The sequence below is a fragment of the Malania oleifera genome, chromosome 12 (assembly GCF_029873635.1).
Source record: "Malania oleifera isolate guangnan ecotype guangnan chromosome 12, ASM2987363v1, whole genome shotgun sequence".
Lineage (NCBI taxonomy): Eukaryota > Viridiplantae > Streptophyta > Magnoliopsida > Santalales > Ximeniaceae > Malania > Malania oleifera.
Window position 1 is genome coordinate 70011206 of NC_080428.1, and position 25505 is coordinate 70036710.

A 25505-nucleotide genomic window follows, 5' to 3' on the forward strand; every position below is an offset into this window, starting at 1 on the left:
TTTGTGCGCTTATGTGTGTTTACATGAGTGCGCATTTCTATCTACTTTTCTAGTTCTAAAACATTGAGTTTTGAAAACAAATAATTTGATGGATATTTGTGGCGATTAACAATATAAAAGTTCTACGTTTATTGTTGAATTGATAATAAGTTTCTGCTCTCTATTTTGTTGTTAAGATAATAAAATTTACTTGAACTGGCATTTGATGATATGTTTGTGCGCTTATGTGTGTTTACATGTGTGCGCATTTCATATCCTACTTTTCTAGTTCTAAAACATTGAGTTTTGAAAACAAATAATTTGATGGATATTTGTAGCGATAAACAATATAAAAGTTCTACGTTTATTGTTGAATTGATAATATTTGTCATCAATTTGCATTTGGAGATTCTGCATATGTTTGGTATTGGTGTTTGTGAATTTTGGAATTGCATGGTGTGGTTTGTGGACAAGGTTATTCATGATACATGTAGCATTTGAATTTTTATACAACAACAACAAAATGAAGCCTTAAGTCCTACTAGGTAGGGTCGGCTATATGAATCATTATCCGCCAATTTATGCGATCATGGACCATTTCTTTTGATAGATTTAGGGCTATTAAATCCTAACTCACTATCTCCTTCCAAGTTATTTTAGGTCTACCCCTACCTCTTCTACAGCCCCCCACAATAACTAACTCACTCTTCCTCATTGGCGTATTATGTGGCCTACGTTGCAAGTGTCCATACTATATGAGTCGTCCCTCCCTTATCTTATCTTCTATAGGACCTACACCTAATTGTAGAATTATTAGATATCTGTTAGCCTTTATTAGAGGCTGATTTTTAGGAGATTTATAGATAACAAATCAGTTAGAATTATTAGATATCTGTCAGCCTTTATTAGAGGCTGATCTTTAGGAGATTTACAGCTAACAAATCAGTTTATTTGTTAGCTATTTTTGGTTCCACAATCCTAGAGGATTTGGCTAGCTTGTTATCCGATTCCGTAAATAGTTTTTCATATTTTACTGCTTCCCATTTTAAATAGGATATTTTCAGTAAGTTGTAAATATCCATAGTAATTAAATGAGAATTATCATCTATTTAAAGGGAATGTAATATTTTCATATGAGTGTGGAATATTCAGTTTTCTTTTCCACATTTTAACACTAACTTACTGTGAATATGTTCATTCCTTAATTTATCTTTCAGTGTTATACTACTCATCCATCTAAGTATTCTCATCTTGCCAACTTTTACTTTTTGGATATTCTGTTTTTTCGTCGTCCAACATTCTGATCCATATAGCATAGTCCAACATTCTGATCCATATAGCATAGCTGGTATTATAGCCATCCTATAAAATTTTCATTTTAATTTTAAAGGTATTCTATGATCACAAAGTACACTTGAAGCATTTCTCCATTTTACCCAACCTACTTTAACTCTATGCATTACACCATCTTCAATTTCTCCTTCAGCTTGCGTAATAGATACAAGATATCAAAATCTACAAGTGTTATTTATTTCTTCATCATCAAGTTTTAACTTTATCTCCAATATTCCTCCTACCATTACTGAAATTACATTTCATATATTGTGTCTTATTTCTACTTATCTTAAAGTCTCTAGATTCCAAAGCTTCTCTCCATAATTCTAACTCAGCCTCTACACCGCTCCTAGTTTCATCAATTAATACAATATCATCTGCAAACAACATACACCATGGAACCTCATTTTGAATAATCTTAGTCATTTGGTCCATCACTAAAGCAAAAAGATAAGGGCTCAAAGCAGATCCTTGATGTACACCTATGGTGACTGAAAATTCTCTAGTTTCTCCATCTATAGTCCTTACACTAATCATTACTCCATCGTACATATCCTTAATGACATCAGTATACCTACTACATATACCCTTTTTTACTAAAACCCACCATAAAACTTCCCTAGGTATCCTATCATGTGCTTTCTCTAGGTCAATAAATATCATATGCAAGTCCCTCTTTTTTCCCTAAACTTTTCCATTAATCTTCTTAAAAGATAAATAGCTTTTGTGGTAGATCTCTTAGGCATAAAATCAAATTGATTTTCTCAGACCTTCATTTCTAACCTTAATCTTTGTTCAACTACCCTTTCCTATAATTTCATCGTATGACTCATAAGTTTAATTCCACGATAGTTATTACAATTTTGAATATCTCCTTTATTTTTATATATAGGTATTAAAGTGTTTTTCCTCCATTCATCTGGCAATATCTTAGTTTTTATAATTTTATTGAATAAATTAGTCAATCATATAATTTCATTATCACCTAAACATTTCCAAACTTCAATTGGGATGTTATCCAGTCCTATAGTTTTCCCATTTTTCACCTTTTTTAATGCAAACTTAACTTCGCTAACTCTAACTTTGCGAATAAATCTCATATTTCTAGTCTTTTCCTCATTTGTCAAATCTAAGTTTAAGCCTCCTATTTGGTTTTCATTAAACAACTTGCTAAAATAACTTCGTCATCTTTATTTAACGTCTTCGTCCTTAACCAAGACAATATCATCCTCACTTTTTATACATTTTACATTTCCTAAGTCCTTACTCTTCTTTTCTCTAACTTTAGCAAGTTAATATATATCTCTTTCCCCTTCTTTTGAATCTAATCTATCATACAAACTATTAAATGATCTATATTTAGCTTCACTAACGAAATGTTCAAAAAATATTTTATGACTTCATAAAATATTTGGAATGTTTAAAATATAGGGGATTCATTGCAATAGCTTTACACCCACAGACAATGTACTCATAACTGAAGTGCATGATTGGTACAAGATCCTATTTGTTTAATTGTTTGGAAAATAAGATCATTCACCAAAAACAGACAAATATAAGATAATAAATTATTTACCAACAGACACAAATATGTTTATACATCATGAAGGATGCTTATCTAAAACACGAGCTTATTTTTTATTAATTCGAGGAAAGAAACTCCCTGTGGAGATCCAAGTTTCTCCACCAGGGATATGAATACCACAAGCTTGCACTCTCATCATTCATCATAAAACTCTGCAATGTTCAAGTAGATAATTGCAATTGTGCGATGCATAGGAATATGCCATTCACACAAGTAACAATAACAATAACTAAGTCTTGTCTCAACTAACTGGAATACCATGGACAACAAATGTGCCAAATCTTAGTTTTTTGGATAGGTGAAGAGCCAAAAAGTAAAACATTTTGAACTAGCACATTTCCTATGCAAGGCGCCCCAAATAGTACCAAGTCTTACAAATGACAATGACAATAATAACTAAGACTTTGTCCCAACTATTTGAAGTTGGTAACATGGATCCTTTACCCCAACAAAAGAGTGCAACAAAAAAATTTAGCTATATATTGATTTGCAAACAGAGAGAAGAAAAAAAAATATCCCAATTCAATAAACAAGTATATAATTGACACTTAGAACAACACCAAAGTACCAGCAACAGTTTCATTCCTTTAGTTTCATTCCCTGGAAATGGATGAAACTTAAGCAAACATTTATATATTTAGTTATACCTGTAATAAAGTCCGCAAAGCCTTCTTCTTGAATTCTCTCGTCCCTGGTGGATATGGAGCAGCTGGAACTTCCCATTTTTTATCATTATCTCTGCAAACTCCCCAGTGAACAACAACATCTCCAGGTATATCAGTTTCTAAGTATAGAATATTCTTGGCAGCCTCAGGACATTTCCTGACAGAAACACTCAGTGAGTTGTCAAGAGGAACTTCTTTTACTATAGCTAGCTCTTCATAAAACCCTTCAAGACCCCTACTGGGTTTATGAGAATCTATGGGTTCAGTACTGACTTCTCTCTCTATAGATTGAGATCCTTCTGTTTTACGAAGCATGTGAGACAGATGTCCCAAAGCCCCTGGAATAGGAATAGAGGAAGACGCGAGTCAATTCAGCACATAAATTTAAGAGAAAGAAAAATTCATCTTTGCGGAAAGTGTCTGTCACACAAAATAAGTTCTGACAAATGTGAACAACTGCTTAGGACAGCAAATGAACTTTTCCTACATCCTATTCCAGATTCAGTCTAAATATCATTGCTATGTTAAGTTCATTCAGTCAGCCCCCATGCAGAATGGCTGCTGAACAGAAATTGACAGGAGATCCTAACAAGTAACAAGCACCCATCCATGGCCAAAACCTCCCAGATCAATTCTTAAGTGGTGTTGCCTTCGTTTGACAAGGTTCCAGATTCAAGATAAAGACAGTAATGCGGACTTCATGCGTACACAAGGCATCTTAAAATTAAATCATGTTTACAAATATAACCATCATTCACGCTGCAAGTTATTCCAAGGTGTGGAACTTATTCAGAAAACATCCTGCTTTTTTAAAAATTTATGACCACTGACAACAAGTAGAATAATTGGACTCAAGTAGGTTTCGGATATTTGATTAAAAAGATAAGTCCCAGACCATCAGCACCAAAAACCAAACTAAACACAAATTAAAGCAAACTGGACAACCTTACAGCATTAAAATGTGATATAAATAAATTAAAGTGTGAAATACACATCACATATGAATATAAAGACCTGGAAATATCCCAAAGCCTTTTTTTGCTCCAACAATATTGCTATCTTCACGAAGATACTGCATCAGAGGCACCTTGAAATCTCTCCCTCTGTGCTGATACCAAGCTCCAGTTTCTTCATCCTGCAGCGCCAAGGCCCCCGAGAGAGAGAGAGAGAGAGAGAGAGAGAGCAGAAAGGGAAAACAGTCATACCAAAGATTTATTGCTGATTTACTATCAAAGAGCCAACATAACTAACAAAAAGAACCAGCCATCTCAATAGCCAAGTATTGAAAACCAGAACCTTCAAAACAAAATTTATAGCTGTAATTGCACTGTTGGGATTAAAATCTATTTTCACTTCATATAATGTATCTCCTTCCACAGTGGCAGATGATTTCTTCAAGGGAGTCTCTATTGCATAGTCCTGGGGAAAAAAAAAGTGCATGTGATACTTGCAGAGGAGTTATAAACCAAACTGAACAGCTCAGGCATCAAATTATTGATCCCATACCTTAATGGCGATGGAACCAGAAGGTCTCATTTCTGCAGGAGGTTGATCCCATTCACTAAAAATATTATAAACAAACTTTAGAATATCGTGAGAAAATCATGGCTGGTCCCTTCGATTCAACAGTATAACAAAATTAAAGAAACATATATGATATATCCTGGATAATCAAAAATGAAAACTCAAATGTTTAGCTTAAATTGTGGGTTTGTTCGTATTAGTAACCAATCAAATTTTCAGAAATTAAAACATGATCGGAAAACAGTAAGCACCTGCCGACGTCGTCTATGTAGGAAACACCCCAGTGAAGAACCCATTTCCCCGGAAGGTTACATCCGACGGAGAGCTGCCAATTCTGTTTACCTTTCCCGCGATCAAATCTTATAAATATTTTACCCTCCGCCTACAATTACAAATCAATTAGTAAATATCCAACTGCATCCAAACCGAACTCTTCTTTCAGTTGCGGAGAATAAAAGAAAACAAAATTTCGAGTCTTGTATTCTCGGCTGCTTCTGTTTCCAGAACTGAAATTCAAAACTCGACATCTCTTAGAATCCAAACAGAAATTGGAAATAGAAAACGTCAGGAAAAAAATCAAATCAAATTAAAATATCACAAAAGAAGTGATAGAGATCAAACTCTTTCCGTTTGTTTCAATAGAAAAGTTTCCTTGAAGTAGACATCCGCAGATTCAGAAGTCTTCGCGATAGCCGTGTCGGTGGAGCTGGCTCTGACGGTGCGAAGCGAAGGAAGCTTGAAATTGCAGAAGCTCCCGCCAAGGGAGAGCGGCTTGGGAGCACACTTCAAAGAAGATGGCCCGGTCTTCCTCCGGACAGTAATGGGGGAAATCCTTTGCAATCTAGGGTTTTCACTGATGCAGCAATGGAAGAGAGGGTAGAGACAAACAGTCGACATTTGTTTAACCGGTGAGAAGGTTGACGGAGCAGTGGAGAGAGAGAGAGAGAGAGAGAGAGAGGGCGTGTTTGCAGACATTTATAGAGTTCACATATTTTTAGTTATTTTTTAGGTTGCAACCTGAAAGTTCTTTTTCGCTTTTCATTTTAACTTCAAATTGCGAAATTCCCCCCTAAAGTTTCCAAAATAACAGTAACTTCCCATATTTCATGATGTTTGACAACTGGGTTTTTCTATTTGTAATTATTATGAAATAATCCGAATTAAGTTTATAAGAAGTGTTTAATTTGAATTTGTATTAATTTAGATGAAATTTAATATAAATTTTAATTTAAAATCTGAAATATATACTTGTAAACACAATATATATTTTTTTAATAAATAGTCTAACATTTTCATGAATAATAATTTTAAATATTTATAATTTTGATAATTCTTAACCATCTTTACGATGGTTCCACTATTATTACAATCCCGACGCATTATTTTAAACTAATTTTAATTTTAATGTTTTTCTTCAATTTTTTATCATAATTAATCTATCGTACTGATTTACTTTTTAATATGCATCTATGTATATAAGTCATAAACATGTATATAAACTCGAGTGATATACATAACACAAAAGTTGGTTTATATCCTACATACTATTCATCAAAGCTGTTTATTCTTCCATGTATTTAGAAGGACTTAGAGATCCCAAAAAAAAAAAGAATGGTGAGACAATCATGTACCGACCTTCCAAATGGAAGTCGTGTCCGCATCTGGACTTTACCCTGATCAATGAGACCGACGGTAGGAGGACGTTGATCCGTAGGTTTAGTGTCGCACCAGGGGGTCTAAATGGTTCGCCGGTAGCTGGAGTACCCACATCATTAAAAAAAATTATACAATAATACATTTTAATTTAAGTCTCTATCTTTAATTTGCATTTTTCAAATGCAACATTAATTGTTAATGTCGAAAGTTATCTCATCGCTTATGTGAGGCATATATTTTGGCAAATTTAACTCCACAAGTTTAAAAATTCACTCTCATGAAAGGTCATGCCATACATTCTACCATAAAAGAAGGCAGTAAGAGCAAGTTTCAATGTCTCAATTCAAAAGAGTAAAATATACTGATATTGTTGACGGTTTGACAAGAAGACAATTACTTTTTAAAAAATTTCAAAATTTTAAGGAAATGAGAGGTTTTAAAACAAACTTTCATCTTTAATAGTATTTTGTGTATTGAAAAAATATAGTGGAAAATGAGTTTTCTTTTTATTTTCCTTTTTTTCAACTAAAATTTTTAATCCAAACAGACTTTAAGAGCTTTGAGGATTGTAAAATGTCCTAAAATTAAATGTCAAATGAGGTCTTTGGAATTTTAAAATTTCAGGAAAAATTTATAAATTTTCTAAAATATTAAGAAAAGCAAATATATTTTATCCTCTTTCCATACTGTTAGGACCAAAAGAATTCATAGGTATACCTGATACACATAGGTGAGCACCAACTTGACCTAAAAGTTTAAGCCTATTGGGTCTTACCCTCAACCATGTATATAAGCACCCATCATCCACTCAAATTTTCCAATGTGGGACAAACTTACAAGTGGAATTCTCAACAATCTCTCTCTCGCTTGTGAGTTCCAACTGCTCCCCTTTGAATGGAAATTGTCTCTCTCATAGGAGTAACCTTAATTCCCCAATAGTTGCTAAAGTGGGCCTTACCACTGGCGTCTTACATGCCTTGGATTGCATTCCACGTGCCTCCGAACTAATCCTACCTCCCACCTCTTGACCCTATTCGGATCCATCCCAGCCTTAGATGATCCTTATTAGCCTCGATGACACACTTGGTCCTCAAATTGTTAACAAGTCGGCTCTGATACCACTTGTCACTACAAAAAAACTAATTTTTTAGTGACGAAAGTATTAGTGAAGGATTCAATATAAGAACAGTCACTAATAATTTTGTCACAGAAAATCAGTTTTCTCGCTTAATCTATCGTAGGAAACCATTTTTTGAGCAAAAATTATCTTGGAAAAATATTAGCGATAATTCTTGGGGTATTAGTTGTCACGACCTGCTCATTTTTCATATTTTTTTTTTTATATTATCAACATCATAAGATCAATACTACATATCCCACAATCCAGCTCAGCAGGTCACCATCCACCTAGACACATGGGTACAAAGGATATAACAAAACGTACAGCAGAAGCCTACGCAGCAAAAAGTATAAAATTATATACATCTCATCATAATGTGCCCAATACATACCAGAGTACTACAACCACTAACTCTTAGTATATACATCCCAAAAATAAATCTATGGACAATTCCCTCAAAAATCTAACTGTCCCTACCAAGACTTACCCTTCGCAAAGGGCAAATAAACAACACTAATTTTGCGGGGCTTTTCCGGCTCTCCTATCCGGGGCTCCTGAAAAGTTAATAAAATTTAGGGGTGAGACACCTCTCAGTAAGGGAAATAAATTAATACTAGTGTGTGGCAACATAAGTAATTCATGTTCAACACATATCATATATAACACATTTAGTACTGTTTCATCAAATCTGGGAAAACATATATATATAAATCAACATGGCAAAACATACTGCATTTTCATAATATATCTCATCTCATATCATAATAATAATATCATAAAACAATCCCTAGTAGGTTAGTTGGCTGTTGTCATGTATTACCCCCACATGATTGGGTTGTGTGGCCCAAAGGCGGGACCTAACAATGGTTGGCCGACCACTGCCAAGTCGATAGTCTAGTCTGTAGGTCCGATGGGTCTACCCAGACTGGTCCGTACACTAGGGACGATAACAGCACACTTCTCGAACATAACCACATCGACCATCCAATCTCACACCACTCCATACAGCAGCGTTAACACAAATATCATGATCACGAGGACCATGGACATATAGCAACGGTACCGTGCAAGTGCTAACCTAAACCAAGCCAACCAGGTTCTGATATCATATACATATACTGAAAGCGTGATACATAAATATCTTATATCATTTATTTTCACATCAATCATATCATTTCACATATATGCATGTATCATGAAAATCATCGGCCCGTATGCCGGTATTACACATTTTAACATAGCTCAGTCCGTACGTCGGCTACACATAGCACAGCCCGTACGCTGGCAAACAGTAATCACATAGCACGGCCCGTACGTCGACAATCATAGTCACATAACACGGTCCGTACGCCGGCAAATCACAATCACATAGCACGGCCCGCACGCTGGCAAATCACATAAAAATCTCGGCCCATACGCCGGTTTTCCATCATAAAAATCCATATCATTCATGTTTCCAGAAAAACAGTATTTCACAACATTTTTTACTCATGCCACACAACTGATTTTCCACATATTTAACATACGACCATTTTCACAATATTTTGCAAATATAAAACATATATATGTAAATATATACGTTTTCCATAAATCAAATGATAAGTATATATATATAAGCATTTTCTTAAAAACAGAAACTAGCTTAGTTTATTCCCTTACCTGATCCCTAGAAAGCCCCTAATAAAACTGCCCCGCACCCGCAGGGTTCCTAACTCAACACCCTGAAAATGAAAAATCCCATAATTAAAGTTTAGTATTTCGAAGCATACAATATTTTCCTCAACTGTCAAAAACTCATGTATTGAGTAGAAAGTTTTTACCCAAAAGCATTCAAGTTTAACACTTGAGGGGTTTCCTGACCAATACTTCCAAACTGAAAACCCCCAATATTAAACTTCAGTATTTTCATGCGCACAACATTTCTTATAACTAGCGCAAAATCAAATATGGCTTAAAAAGCCTTACCTCAACTTTGGGATGATTTCCAGTTAGCTTTCTCCCACGATCTGCTCCAGCAGATTTGGAGATAACTCCGCCAGGAGCGTCGTGGTAGCTTCGGATCGTCGATCCAATGACCGGTGGGACCGAAAACGAAGAGAGAAGGGAGAGAGAACCGTAGAGAGAGAGAGAGAGGAGAGAGAGAGAGGCTTCGTACAAAATGATATTTCTCCCGGATTTTTCATTCTTATAAAATAGGATTTCGTCGACGAGCCCGACCTTCGTCGACGAGTCCTTCACAAATTTTGTCGACGAGACACTGTATTCGTCGACGAAATTTAGGCTACCTCATAACCTCTCTCGGTATTTTCTTGTCGACGAAGTCTACGACCTCCTTCTGTTTCCGGTTTCCATTTCCCTTTCCTTATTATTTAAATTTCATTTTAAATTCGGGTCGTTACATTAGTGACGGATTATATTCGTCACTAAAAGTTAATTATTAGTGACGATTAAGTAACCGACACTACTATGATTGTATTAATAAATAAAAATAATTTATTTAACACTATTAGGAATAGTTTAGAGGATTCGTGACTAATAGCCAATTAATAGTGACGGTTTTAGGAACCGTCACTAATAGTTTTTTTTATTTAAATAATATAAAAATAATTTTTTTAACACTACTAGTGACGATTCAAAGGAGTCGTCACTAATAACCAATTATTAGTGATGGTCTTAGGAACCATCACTAAAAAATTTTTTTATTTAAAAATATAAAAAAATAATTTATTTAACACTATTAGTGACGATTCAGAGGATTAATCACTAATAGCCAATTATTAGCGACGGTTTTTAAAATCGTCACTAATATTTTTTTATTTAAAAAATAAAAAAATAATTTATTTAACTATATTAGTGACGGTTCCCAAGATTTGTCGCTATTAGTTTATTATTAGTGACGGTTCCCAAGATTCGTCGCTATTAGTCACTAATAGTGTTTTAATTTTAGAAATATAAAAATAATTTAGTTAAAAATATTAGTGACGATTTAGAGCATTCATCACTAATAATAGGGTATTACTGACAATTTAGAGGATTCTTCACTAATAATCTAGTATTAGTGATGGTTTTGTAAACCGTCACTAATACCCTGACCTATTAAATTTACCTTCTCTGCATGATTTCCCAACTTGCCTCTATTTTCCCTCACATTTCTCCCTCCTTTCCCAATCTCCCTTTTCCCCAATCTCCCGGGTCGAACCCCCCTGAAGTCATTCCCGCCACCGCCATTGCTTCCCGCCGCTTGCCTGAGGTCATTCCGTCAGGTTCTTCTTCTTCTTCTTCTTCTCGTCATTGCTGAAATTTTTTCAGTAGTTCCTCGAGAGAAGTTTTTCATTCCCTATTATGGATTCCGTTACTTTTTTGGGATTCTTATGTTTCACTTACCATAATCTCTATTTTTCCTTCAAAAAACCAAGAAAATATTAAATTAGTGAATTTAATTTAGTGGTCTTGTCCTCCCTTTGTTCTAGGTTTTCGTTGAAACAGAGAGGTGGAAAGAATGGAGATGATGAAGCACTTGAAGTGACCATTTACTATTATTTTGTTAATCGTAATTCAGCAAATCTTCCATGTATTAATGTAGGGAAGCCAAAGCGACCCACGTTCATTCCTCTTAAGGTGAATTGTTGTGGTTTTTTATTTCTTTTTGTTTAAGAGATTTGCATAATGATTGTTGTATATATGCTTTAAACAAGTGGACACTTTTCTTTTAATAGCTTTGTTCATTGGTTTCATTGCAACAGTATACAAAAGCTCTAAGCACCCTACAAATTGGGCTTCACTAGTTGGAGAAATCAAGACAAAAGCCCCAAGAAATGATCAAAGTTTTGGGTGATATAGGTGTCTCGACTTAAATTTTAACTGATGATGTAATACTCAGCATGATTTGCATAGATTTTTGTCAGTACTTCATGGGTTTCTTGCAGGCTTTAAAAATCAACAATTATGATGTTGAGCCCATGCTACGTTCTTGCGGGTTCTCAATTAGTTCCTAGTTTACTTAAGTAGAAGGTCGGGTTCTGTCAGCACCCAAGGTGTGTATGTCTTTCATTTAAATGAAATACTTAAATAGGTTGTAAATTTGTTTTAGTAGTACATACAGATTGAATTTTAACTTGACCTTCCCCTACATGGAATGCTCAACTTGGTTTTTGTTGACTTTGGTGCAATCCCAAGAGGGGAGTGAATTGGAGATTTAAAAATTCCTCCACTAGGTTCAACTAATCCAGCAATAGTATTACTCAACCTAGGGTCTTTCTAAAATAGACTTAATTCTCCCAAGCAAATATGTATGCAAATATTTAAAGCAAATAAAACATTCACAGCAGTTCAAGTACTAGCATACATGTGCGGAATTGAAAGTGTGGAAATTAAACAGAGAGCCGACACAAAATATGTTAACGGGGTTTGGGCCAATGCTGCCTACATCCCCACCTTAACTCACAAGCACAAAGATTCCACTAAGGCTCACTTAACAGGTGGAGCGGCACCTAAATACAACCAGGTCAATTAGCACAGGGCTTACCTCAACCTTTACAACCAATCTTACTGGTGTAAGAACATGAATCGTAATATGTGGATTAAGTATTCAAAAAAGGGTAAAGTGGTAATTTGGACAAGCTTCGTCGACGAAGCGAGAGTTCGTCGACGAAGTCCCTTTTGTTCTCGGCGATAAAATTCAATGTCTCGTCGATAAGGAGATCCTGAGGAATTTTGAAAAATCTAGAACCTTAGGCTCGTCGATGAGGCCACTGCTTCATCGACGAAGGTAATGGCGGACTCGTCGACGAGGACGCCAATTCGTCAACAAGGGCGGCCAAGTCAAAGGTATAAGAACTTAAACCATGATATATGGATTTAATATTCGAAAAAGGGGTAAAGTGGTAATTTGGGCAAGCTTCGTCGACGAAGCCAGAGTTCGTCGACGAAGTCCCTTTTGTTCTCGGTGACGAAATTCAGTGTCTTGTCCACGAGGAGATCCCGAGGGATTTTGGAAAAATCTGGAATCTCGGGCTCGTCGACAAGGCCACCATCTTGTCGACGAAGGTAAGGGCAGACTCGTTGATAAGGACGCCAATCCGTCGACGAATCCACCCAAGTCAAAGGGTTATAAATATCCAAATAGGTTGCTTTGGAGCTAAGTAATCTCAAATATCTTCTCTTTTTCTCTCTAGAACTTGTAGATCTCTCTCTCTCTTTTTTTATTTCTTCACTGATTGTCGCCCGATTCATAAATCCAACGTTACTGCGAGGATCAGGGAAGGATTCTCTACATTTCTAGCGGATCAAAATCTCGTTGCGAGCAGTTTCGAGTTTTGGGCCAAAATTGAGGTAAGACTCGATTTTCATTTTTGTTTCAAAATATGTATAGTAGTAAGGATTGTAAGCATGTATCGTACTGTGGTTTGTAGGTTTTGGAGTCTCGGTTCGTAGTTTTGGGGACCGTAGAGTTCGTAGTTAGAATTCGGGTTAAGGTAAGGATTCAGTTTATATCAGTTACTTTTTTAAATCAGGATCGGTAAGCTTAAAGGCTACAATCGTATGTAGGTTTTGGTAACTTATTTGGGGAAATCTATCAGGTAAGATACGGGAATTTTAGGTTACAGTCTTCGGGAAAATCAGGGATTTTAGGTATCATCTCTACTTTGTTTAGAAAACCGTTTGTTTTGTTTAATCTATATCATTGAGATGATTGTTATCCATATTTGTATAAAATTGTATACTTGAATTGGAAAATGATATGATTTTTTGTAAACCAAATAAGTGTGGTATGTATGGTTGTATGTAATTATTCCAGGTATTTTGTAAAATAGTTATGTGGCGACTAATTATCGTACGCTGATGAGTATAGAAACATGAGCTTCAAAATGATTCCAAGTTTTGTGAAATCGGCTAGGGCGGCTAACTAACGTATGCCGAAACAGCTATGTGGCGGCTAATTACCGTACGTTGCACCATGTATCGGTGTCAAAACCGTGGGCGAGAGTGTCTGGCTCTATATTCGAGGGTGTCAAATATCATCATGTATCCCGGCTGGTCACCGAGGGGTGTGAGCTACACTGTATTGGCAATGTAATCGCTGTGAAGCTTCGGGTTTCATGGAGTAGTTGCGCATTAGTGTGAGCTACATCGTATTGGCAATGTAATGACTGTGAAGCTTCGAGTCTCATAGCGTAGTTGCGTATTAGTGTGATGACAATGACCGTATGTTTGGGTATCGTATGTACTAGAATGGATTTGTGAAAATACTGGAACTATATTGAACTGTATGAAATGTTTTGAACTGTATCGTATTGTATGGTGTTATGTTTTATCGTATCGTATTGATATAACCTACTTTCTTCCTTACTGAGAGGTGTCTCACCTCGAATGTAAGTACAAATATTTTTCAAGTCCATCAGGTAGCCGTAATTAGCATCCTAGCATTTGGAAGCGAGGGTGTCGTTAGTTACTGCTAGTGCCTGTTAGGTACAAGTTTTGTATCTGGGTTGTCAGGATGGTTTTTGTAGACGCCCGAAGTATGTTTTGTAATTATGGGAATGTATGTCCTAACTTTGTATAGACTCTGGTATGGTATTGTACATGTATAGAAAGACCGTCTTCCACTATGTATCTGATGAGTATGGATGTGTATGTTTATGTTTTAAGGGCATCTGTGTACCCCACGGGATCGGACCCTCATTTGGTATTGTATCATGTATGTTTTAATTGATATAGAGACAGGTTGGGTCACTATATTCACACTTGGGACCCATCTGCAGGTTCGGGGCATGACAAAAGGGCTATAAATATCCAAATGGGTTGCTTTGGAGGTAAGTAATCTCAAATATCCTCTCCCTCTCTCTTTAGAACTTGTAGATCTCTCTCTCTAGATTTTTTCGTCGTTCGTCGCCTAATTCGTAAATCCAATGTTACTAAGGGAAGAATTCTCTACATTTCTAGTGGATCGGAATCTTGTTTCAAGCAGTTTCGAGTTTCAGACTAAAATCAAGGTAAGACTCAGTTTTCCTTTCTGATTCAAAATATGTGTAATAGTATGAGTTGTAAGCATGTATTGTACTGTGGGTTATTGGGTTTTGGAGTCTCGGTTCATAGTTTTGGAGACCGTAGAGTTCATAGTGGAATTCGGGTTAAGGTAAGGGGATTCGGTTTATATCAGTTACTTTTTGAAATCGGGATTGGTAAGCTCGTAAGCTACGATCATATGTATGTTTTGGTAACTTATTGGGGAAATCTATCAGGTAAAATACGAGATTTTTGGGTTACAGTTTTTGGAAAAATTTGGGGATTTCGAGTATCATCTCTGCTTTGTTTGGAAACTGTTTGTTTGTTTAAACTGTGTTATTGAGATGACTGTTATCCATATTTGTACAAAACTGTATACTTGAATTGGAAAACGATATGATTTGCTGTAAACCAAATAAATGTGGAATGTAGGGTTGTCTGTAATTGTTCCAGGCATTTTGTAAAACAGCTATGTGACGGCTAATTACTGTACGCTGATGAGTATAGAAACATGAGTTTCAAAATGATTCTAGGTTTTGTGAAATCGGCTAGTGGCGGCCAATTACCGTACGCTGAAACAGCTATATGGCGGCTAATTACTGTACATTGTGCCATGTACCGATGTCAAAACCATGGGTGAGAGTGTCTGACTCTATATCCGAGGGTGTGAAATATCATCAATGTGTTCTGGCTGGTCACCAAGGGGTGTGAGCTACACTGTATTGGCATCGTAATTGCTATGAAGCTTCGGATTTCATAGAGTATTTGCGTATTAGTGTGAGCTACACCGTATTGGCAACGTAATCGCTGTGAAGCTTTAGGTTTCATAGAGTAATTGCGTATTAGTGTGACAACACTAACCGTATGTTTGGGTATCGTATGTACTGGAATGGATTTGTGAAAATACTGGAACTATATGGAAATGTTTTCGAACTGTATCATAATGTATGATGTTATGTTTTATGTAAAATAACATTGGTATGTCACACACTGATATAACCTGCTTTTTTCCTTACTGAGAGGTGTCTCACCCTGAATGTACGTACGAATGTTTTTCAAGTCCTTCAGGTAGCCGTAATTAGCATCCTAACATCTGGAAGCGCACGGGGGGGTGTTGTTAGCTGCTTCTAGTTCCTATTAGGTACAAATTTTTGTATCCGGGTTGTCATGATGTTTTTGTAGACACACGGGGTATGTTTTGTAATTATGGGAACGTATGTTCTAGCTTTGTATAGACTCTGGTATGGTACTGTACATGTATAGAAAGATCGTATTCCATTGTGTATCTGATGAGTATGGATGTGTATGTTATGATTGTATGGGCATTTGTGTACCCCACGGGGTCGGACCCTCTTTTGGTGTGGTATCATGTATGTTTTATTTGATACAGAGACAGGTTAGGTTACTATATTCACACCTAGGACCCATCTGCGGGTTCGAGTCATGACAACTTGGTATTAGAGCTAACCAGGTTGTTAGGTCTTGTAGACTTGGTTAGGTGTATTTATGTGTACATACCAGAGTATAGGATGTAGGAAATTGGTAGTATAGGTCGAGGATTGTGTTATTACTAGACAAAGACTCATTGGTGGTTTTCTGTGTCCTTCCTGGAATGACGATTTTAGAAAGATGACGGCAAACCATTGATGGATTCGTGTCAATGTGACTGGACAGTCCTAGACCCGTGGGATTGGTAGTTAACATGATTGGGTGATTAATTGTGTTAACTGTGTACGATATAGGAATCATAACTGATTCCTATTCTATTTTCAAAATGGAGCCCAAGGATAATAACTTGGAAAGCGGTTCCAAGGGAACTGCGAGTGATGAGACTCCTTATGTGCCTCGTGGGTTGACGAGGCAGGTTATGCGAGAGATCAAGTGGAGTGTTAGGAGACACGAGAGCTCTCCTACCGATGCAGGGTGTACCGTCAAGAGGTTCACACGCATTGTAATGACCCGAATAATATAAATGGTATTTAAATAGAGAGAAAGGGAAATGGAAACAGAAACAAAAGGAGGCAATAGACTTCCTCAATGAACGTGACATTGCATTTTGGGAGAAAATAACTAAGAAAATTAATTAGGTCCTCATTGATGAACATAGGGGATTCGTCGACGAGGACATAAGAGGGTCTCGTCGACGAAGCCAAGTTTCGTTGACGAGAAGATACCGAGAGAGGATTTTTGGAAGTCTGAAATTCGTCAATGAAGGTGCAAGTTCGTCGATGAGGTGACGTGTCTCGTCGACAAATCCGACCCTATAAATAGTAAAACTCGAATTTTTAACGCAGATTTTTAGAAAAAAATCACTCACTCTCTCTCCTTACAGTTTCTCTCTCTTCTCTTTTCGATTTTGGCTCCATCGTTCACCGGATTGACGATCTAAGGCCACCACGACGCTCCTAGGGAAGTTTTCTCCAAATCTGCCGGAGCGGATCGTTGGTGGAAGTAAGTTGAAATTCATCCCTGAGTTGAGGTAAGGTTTTTTATGCCAAATTTGGTCATACTGCAGTTATAAAAAATGATATTTACATGAAAATACCAAAGCTTAGTTCTGTGAGTTATTGTTTTCACGGAGTTGAACGGGGAACCCTGCGAGTGCAGGACTATAAATATTAGGGGGTTTCTTTCAGTGTCAGATAAGGGAATACACTAAAACAATTATTTTTCATAAAAATTATTATTATTTATGAGTAAATTTATTTTCAGGAAGGCACGTATTATATCTGTATATTACGAAGGAAATGCACGTTTGAGAAAATACTGCTATTATGTTGAAATGTATATATATGTATGAGATGCCAAAAATTATAATTTTAGAATATGAAATATGGTTTTTATACAACAAATGTGTGGCATGAAAATTACTTTACGTGAAAGGTATTATGATATGACAATGTTATGAATGAAGCATGTTTTCAGGAATATGTATTATTACAGTACAAAATGATGTTGAAAATACATGATAATGATTTATTATTCATAATGTTATGTACGAGATATTCGGCACGAGGCCGTGATTGATAGCCGGCGCGAGGTCATTTTTTATGTATGATTTCGGCGCGAGGCTGTATTTATGAAATGTTCGGAACGAGGCCGTATTTATGAAATGTTCAGCGCGAGGCCGTATTTATGAAATTATAGAAATGCTATCAATCTATATGTTAAATGTTATATTATCATGTATTATATGTTATCAGAACCTGGATGTTAGTTGAGTTCAGTTCAGGAGCATGGTACCGTAGCTATATAGATAAGATATATATGATCAAATTTGGTGCTAACCACCCCACGAGGGGGTGGGAGATGGATAGTCGATGTGGCTTTCAGTATAGAGTGTATACGTCCACCTGGCAGTAGGGCTGTACACGGTTCGGTGCGGTTTGGTTTTGGCCAAAATCGAACCGAATTTGTCTGTTTTGGGATTTTCGAACCGAAATCGAAACTGAACCAAAAATATGCTCCAATTGAAAATCGAAAATGTGGTGGTTCGGTTGCGGTTTTTCGATTTTAAATCGATATTTTTTACAAAAAAAAAAAACCTTTTTCTCAACTCTGAACTTTGAAAGTGAGGCAAAGCCGGACGAGGGACGGCTGGAAGGGACCACGGGAGCCGAGAGGGAGGCAGAACCGGACGAGTGAGTCTTGGCCGGAGTGACAACGGACGCACGACAGAACTGAGTCACAGAGAGCTGAGAAGAGAGGAAGAAAAATGAGGAGGAAGGAGGAGGAGGAGGAGGAGGCGGAGGCGAGAGGCACACTAGTCGCTGGTCGCTGCGCACGCACGGTCGAATAGAGTGTAGACTGTAGAGTCAGTGTAGAGAGATCAGAGATGACTCGTGAGGAACAGGCTGAACAGACGAACAGAGTTGAGGAAGTGAGGAACCCCGAACAGAGTTGAGGAAGTGAGGAATCGAGGTGGCGAGGCTTGTGGAAGAAGGAAGAGGAGGAGGCGGGAGGGGAAATTGGGAACTAGGATTTGGCCTTTGGGAATTGGGAACTGGGAAGGGTGAAGCCTGAAGGCGGCTGAAATTGATTGAAAAGCTAATTGTGAAAAGTGAAAATAAATAATAAAAAATTTAAAACTTAAAAGTTAAAACCTTATATATATATATATATATATATATATATATATATTATATTATTCGGTTTGGTTCTACATAAAAACCGAAACCGACATCGAAACCGAATTTTTTTATTTTTGTAAATCGAAACCGAAACTGAAAATCGAAAAATCGAACCGTTTATGATTTTGGTCCGATTTCAATCCGATTTTCAGATTTTTGGTAATTTTTGTGCACCCCTACCTGGCAGTTCGGACCAGGGTATGGTGGGCCCATCATACTTACAGACATTTTTGACTCGGCAGTGGTCGGTCAGCCATTGTTGAGTCCTGCCTTCGGGCTGCACAACCCGTCATGGGGGGTAATACATGACATCAGCTAACTATTCATCTTGGGTATGTTTTCAGTACTATTAGCTATACCAGACATTTATGATTAGTATGATTTATTAGAAATATGAAAGTATATGTTTTTGCAGTTATTGAATAGTGAATGTTTTCTGGTATAATGATTGTACTGTATATTTATATTATCATTAAGTATTCATCTTATCACACAACTGTATTTAGTTTATTTTCCCATACTGAGAAGTGTCTTACCCCCGAACATTAAATGATTTTCAAGAAATCCAGAAGGACCGGTGGGTCGTGGCCGCCGTTGAGTTTGTTGGATTACCTCGTTAGGAGGGTAAGTCTTGTACTAGGACTAGGAAATTGTTTTGTTGTGGGGTCCTAGTTTTATACATTGCATATTTTGGAGATTGTAAGTAAATACAGTATTTTGGGAATGTAGTTAACTCTAGTATTATGTAATACTTATGGTTTGATGGATGCAATTTATTTTACTGCTGCTTAGGTTTCCGCTGTATGTGAAAGGTTTATCCCTGTTACCCACGGGTTTGGATGACATTATTATTATAAATATTTTATTATTTGATAAGTTAAGCAGGTCGTTACACGCATGCACCCTCCAACATTTACCGGAGGACCTGATCCGATTGTGGTAGAGGATTGGGTCGAGAAGACCAAGAGGATTTTGGAAGTTCTCCACTGCACTAAGAGGTAGAAGGTCCTGTACGCTACCTTCCAGTTGATTGGGGAGGCAAGGCGTTGGTGGACTGTGGTGAGTCTGCTTGAGAGGCAGAGAGCTGGTCCATCTTGTATGACGTGGGGCTGCTTCAAGGAGGTATTTTTTGAGAGATACTTCCCGGTCTCCATTCGGGATGCAAAGGTTGATGAGTTCTCAGGCTTGACATAGGGAACTCTAATAGTGCAGAGGTATGCTGCCAGATTTATCAAGTTATCTCGATTTGCACCGTACTTGGTTCCGAATGACTACGAGAAGGCTCGGAGGTTTGAGAGGGGTTTGAGGAAATACATCTGCTATCTCGTGGGGATGTTGTAGATCTGTGAGTTCTTTGTTTTGGTGGATAAAACCACCGTAGTTAAGACCGACCTTCGGGGAGATGAGGTGGTGCAGGATCAGGGGAAGAGGCTGCTATCTTCTTGTCCTCGACAGGGACAGTGGAAGAAGAAGAAGAACTATAGTTAAGGTTATCGACAGAATACCGAGCAGCAGAGTTATCAGGTGGATCCATCCTCCGCACCGTGCGACAAGTGTCGTAAATGGCACGATGGCGAATGTCAGTCTTTCTGGGGTAACTGCTATAACTATGGCAAATCGGGCCACCTATCGTGGAGCTGTCAGGCACCGAGGAGAGATACGCCTACACAGAGCCAGAACCGTGGAAATAATCAGATGCCTTAGGGGAACTACCAGGCAACCATGGCTTCTGCGAGAGTATATTCACTTACTCCAGTAGATGCAGAACACACTGGGAACGTGCTGACAGGTACCATGTTACTGCTTTCGAATACAGCTATCATTTTATTTGATTCAGGAGCAACTTATTCGTTTATATCTGCTAGTTTTACGAAGTTATGTGGGTTTGAAACCCGAGCTATGGATGAGAGAATGTATGTGGCTATGCCAACTGGGAGTGTAACGATCTGTAATAAGATGTTAGGAAACTGGCCAATTGTAATTTAGAGGAGACTGCTACCAGCGAATCTTGTAGTATACGACATGTCTAGTTTTGATGTCATACTAGGGATGGATTTGCTATTCTTCAGTTTTGCGGTGATTGATTGTCATAGGAAGGTAGTAGTGTTCAGACCTCCGAGAGAGCAGAAGTACGAGTTCGTAGGATTGTGTGTGCTTTCGACGCCACAGGTTCTATCAGCATTACAGGTGAGTAGGCTACTCATGGACGGGTGCTAGGGGTACCTAGCTTGTGTGAAGGAACCACCGCTGGATAAGTTGAGACTCGAGGATATTCGGGTAGCCAACGATTTCTAGAGGTGTTTCCTAATGATTTATCCGGTTTACCTTCGGATCGTGAGGTGGAGTTTGCGATAGAGTTGCTTCCTGGCAAGGCACCGATCTCTAAAGCTCCGTACTGCTCCAGCAGAACTTCGAGAGTTAAAGGAGTAGTTGCAAGAACTACTAGACTAGGGTTTTATTCGACCGAGTGTTTTGCACTGGGAGCTCCAGTTTTGTTTGTGAAGAAGAAGAACGGGTCGATGCGTATGTGCATTGATTATTGTGAGATTAACAAGGTAACGGTGAAGAACTGTTATTCATTGCCTCGTATTGGTGTTCTCTTTGACCAACTGCAGGGAACATAGGTCTTTTCGAAGATCGACCTACGGTCAGGGTATCATCAGGTGAGGGTTAGATCTGAGGATGTAGCAAAGACTACTTTTCGAACCAGATACGGCCACTATGAGTTCTTGGTTATGCCATTTGGTTTGACCAATGCCCCGATAGTGTTCATGGATCTAATGAATAGGGTTTTCCATGAGTACCTAGACCAGTTCAAAGTGGTGTTCATTGATGACATTCTGGTATACTAGAGGAGTTCAGAAGAGCATAAAAACCATATAAGGTTGGTACTACAGATTCTACGAGAGAGGAAGTTGTATGCTAAGCTGAAGAAGTGTGAGTTCTGGTTGAATCAAGTCGTGTTCTTAGGCCATGTGGTGTCTAAGGGCGGTATCTCAGTTAACCCTAGTAAGATTGAAGCTGTGGTCGACTGGATGAGACTGAAGAGTGTGTAGAAGGTTTAGAGTTTTCTAGGATTGGTGGGTTACTATCGTCGGTTCGTAGAGGGTTTCTCTAAATTGTCTAGACCTCTGACACGATTGACCAGAAAGGGGGTGAAGTTTGACTGAACTAGTGATTGTGAGCAATGCTTTCTTGAGTTGAAGCACCGGCTGGTTACTGCTCTTGTATTGACCATTCCTTCGGGGGATAGCAGTTTTGTGATCTATAACGACGTGTACCTGAAGGGTTTGGGATGTGTGCTTATGCAACGAGGTAAGGTAGTAACCTATGCTTCTTGGCAACTTAAGGAGTATGAGAAAAATTACCCTACGCACGATCTCGAATTGGCTACTGTTGTTTATGTCCTGAAGATCTGGCGACACTACCTGTACGATGTTTAGTGTGAGATTTTCACTGACCACAAAAGCCTCAGGTACTTTTTTCATGCAGAAGAAGCTGAATATGAGGCAGAGGCAGTGGCTAGAGTTGATCAAGGACTACGATTGCACGATCAATTATCACCCAGGGAAGGCTAATGTGGCAGCTAACGCGTTGAGTTGGAAGTCAGAGCATGCGGTAGTATCTACAGTTGTAGCTCAACATCATATCAGATGGGATCTGGAAAGCCTTAGCATGGAGTTGGAAGTTGGTGATTATCAAGCTTTCATTGCTAGCTTGGTGATCCAACCGACTTTGTTTGAGCATATTAAAGTCGCGCAAGCTAATGATGCAGAGTTAGCTGATATTGTGGAGAAAGTACAACAGGGATTGAATGCGGATTTTAACATCTCTGACGGAGGTGTGTTGAGGTTTGAGACTAGGCTGTGTGTTCTAAACGATGATGAGATCAGAAGGACGATTTTGGATGAAGCGCATCATTCTTTGTATATGGTACATCTGGGCAGTACGAAGATGTATCGGGATTTGCATGAGTTTTTTGGTGGAGTGGTATGAAGAGGGAGATTGCCCAATTTGTGGAGCAGTGTCTAATGTGTCAGCAGGTGAAAGCTGAGCACCAGACACCAACGGGGCCGTTACAGCCTTTGCCTATTTCAATATGGAAATGGGAGCACATTTCTATGGACTTTGTTACCGAATTACCGCCAACACTTCGTGGGTAGAATGCTATTTGGGTAATCGTGGACAAGTTGACAAAATCTACTCAATTTGTATCGATGAAGGTTAGCTACCCTTTGCGTAGGCTAGCGGACCTGTATATGCACGAGATAGTGAGAAAGCATGGAGTACCGACATCCATTATTTCAGATCGAGATTCGAGGTTTACTTCTTGATTTTGGAAGAGCTTGTAGGAAGCACTGGAGACGAAACTTACTTTCAGTACAACATTCCACCCCCAGACTGATGGACAGTCGGAGATGACGATACAGATCTTGGAGGATATGTTACGGGCTTATGTATTAGACTTCAGTGGTAGTTGGATTCAGTTTCTGCCATTGGTGGAGTTTTCCTATAACAATAGCTTCCAGGTTAGTATAGGGATGGCACCGTTCGAAGCTTTGTATGGACGGAGGTGTCGATTTCCTTTGTATTGGAATGAGGTCGGTGAAAGTCAGGTTTTAGGACCTGAACTCGTGCAGCAGGCGTATGAGAATATGGGTTTGATCAGGGAGAGGATTAGATCTGCTCAGAGTCGGTAGAAGAGTTACACGAATGTTCACCGCCGTGAGTTGGAGTTTGAGGTGGGGGGTAAGGTATTCCTTAGAATCGCTCAGATGAAGGGAGTGATGATATTCGAGAAGAAGGCCAAGCTAAGCCTGAGGTATATCGAACCATTCGAGATTCTAGAACGAGTGGGTCCGGTGGCTTACCGGATTGCACTTCCCCTTGCGCTCTCGAGGATCCATGATATACTTCACGTATCCATGTTGAGGAGATACGTGCCGGATCCATTGCATGTTATTAGTTACGAGTCTTTAGAGATTGGGGATACTTTGGCGTACGAAGAAATACCAGTTCAAATTCTGAACCGAAAAGTTAAGAAGTTGCGTACCAAGGAAATACCATTAGTAAAGGTATTGTGGCAAAATCACGCAGTTGAGGAAGCTTCTTGGGAATTGGAGACAAAAATATGCCGAAAGTACCCGTAGTTAATCTAAGTAGTAGTCTTGATAGCTGAGTCGGTATGGGTATGTATGTATGTAGTACTCTGTTATCGTAGTAGTATTGTGTGGTTAGTCTCTTGGAGAGTCTTGTAGTATTGTGAGCTCCCAAGACCGTGTATATATGTAACCATGGTATTCCTCTGCCATAAGTGAGGGAAAGTATGTAGGTATGTATGTATTGTAACGGGACTGCGTATAAATGGCCATTCATCTTAGAGTGTGTATGTATTCTGTAGTATGGATGTGTTCATAATGAGAGATTGCAAATTTTGAGGACGAAATTTTTGTAAGGAGGGGAGGTTGTAAGAACCTAAACCGTAATATGTGGATTAAGTATTCGAAAAAGGGTAAAGTGGTAATTTGGACAAGCTTCGTCGACGAAGTTAGAGTTTGTCGATGAAGTCCCTTTTGTTCTCGGTGATGAAATTCAGTGTCTCATCGACGAGGAGATCCTGAGGAATTTTGGAATATTTGGAACCTCGGGATCATCGACGAGGCCACCGCTTCGTCGATGAAGGTAATGGCGGACTCGTCGACGAGGACGCCAATTCTTCGACGAGGGCAGCCGAGTCTGTAATGACCTGCTATTTAAATGGGTTTTTTTTTATTTATTTATATATATATACACTATAACATTTAAAATGCTCTGATACCATACAGGATTAAACCCAATCATCAACCTAAGCAGCAAGAAGCATAAATCATATAAATATGACCATATGTAATTATATACAATACCAGAGTGCTAAATTATTTCCCAAAATATACATGCACGACTATTCCCAAAAATACCCTCAACTGGCTAGGGCTATACAGAAATACTCCTAAACAAATACTCACTTTCTACTGACAGGGCAGTACAGAATCCCTTCTACTTGTGAGCCTCGTCTGCTCGCCTACCTGGATCACCTGAAAAATACTAAATTAATTGGGATGATCCAATGCTTAGTAAGACGATATATGCTATTGCTAGTGTGTGGTAAATGAGTTACAATACTGTGAAAATCTATTACTATATAGTCATGTATCACTGAATCTGTAAAGTACAATACCAGTAATATAATCTTCATCTTTTACCTGTTACTTAACATTTCTGTACTTTAGGTTTCTACTCAAAATATTGCCAATACACACACACACACACACACATATATATTATGTTTCTATAAAGCTGTATAAACATAACAATAACTGTAAACTTCCCTATGGATAACTGTGTGTCATGATTTAACCCCTCATGATAGGGTTGTGCAGCCTGTAGGCGGGATTTACCCTAGCTGACCAACCAGGAATAAATCACTATACTCTATAGTCTAATCAACCCTCATCTACCCATATCTG

General features: G+C 38.1%; 1 protein-coding gene across 1 annotated transcript in view; it reads right to left on the reverse strand.

Annotated features, from left to right (window-relative positions):
- LOC131144547 (alpha-amylase 3, chloroplastic) overlaps positions 1 to 6088 on the reverse strand; it is a 33037-nt gene extending 26949 nt beyond the window's left edge. The window contains exons 1-6 of the mRNA XM_058093249.1: positions 5710 to 6088; positions 5340 to 5470; positions 5071 to 5125; positions 4861 to 4983; positions 4579 to 4699; positions 3547 to 3902 (exon numbers count right to left, since the gene is read on the reverse strand). Coding sequence (XP_057949232.1) covers positions 3547 to 3902; positions 4579 to 4699; positions 4861 to 4983; positions 5071 to 5125; positions 5340 to 5470; positions 5710 to 6063 — 1140 coding nt within the window. The 5' untranslated portion in view covers positions 6064 to 6088. The remainder of the gene's footprint in view (positions 1 to 3546; positions 3903 to 4578; positions 4700 to 4860; positions 4984 to 5070; positions 5126 to 5339; positions 5471 to 5709) is intronic.
- Between the last annotated feature and the right edge of the window lie 19417 nt (positions 6089 to 25505).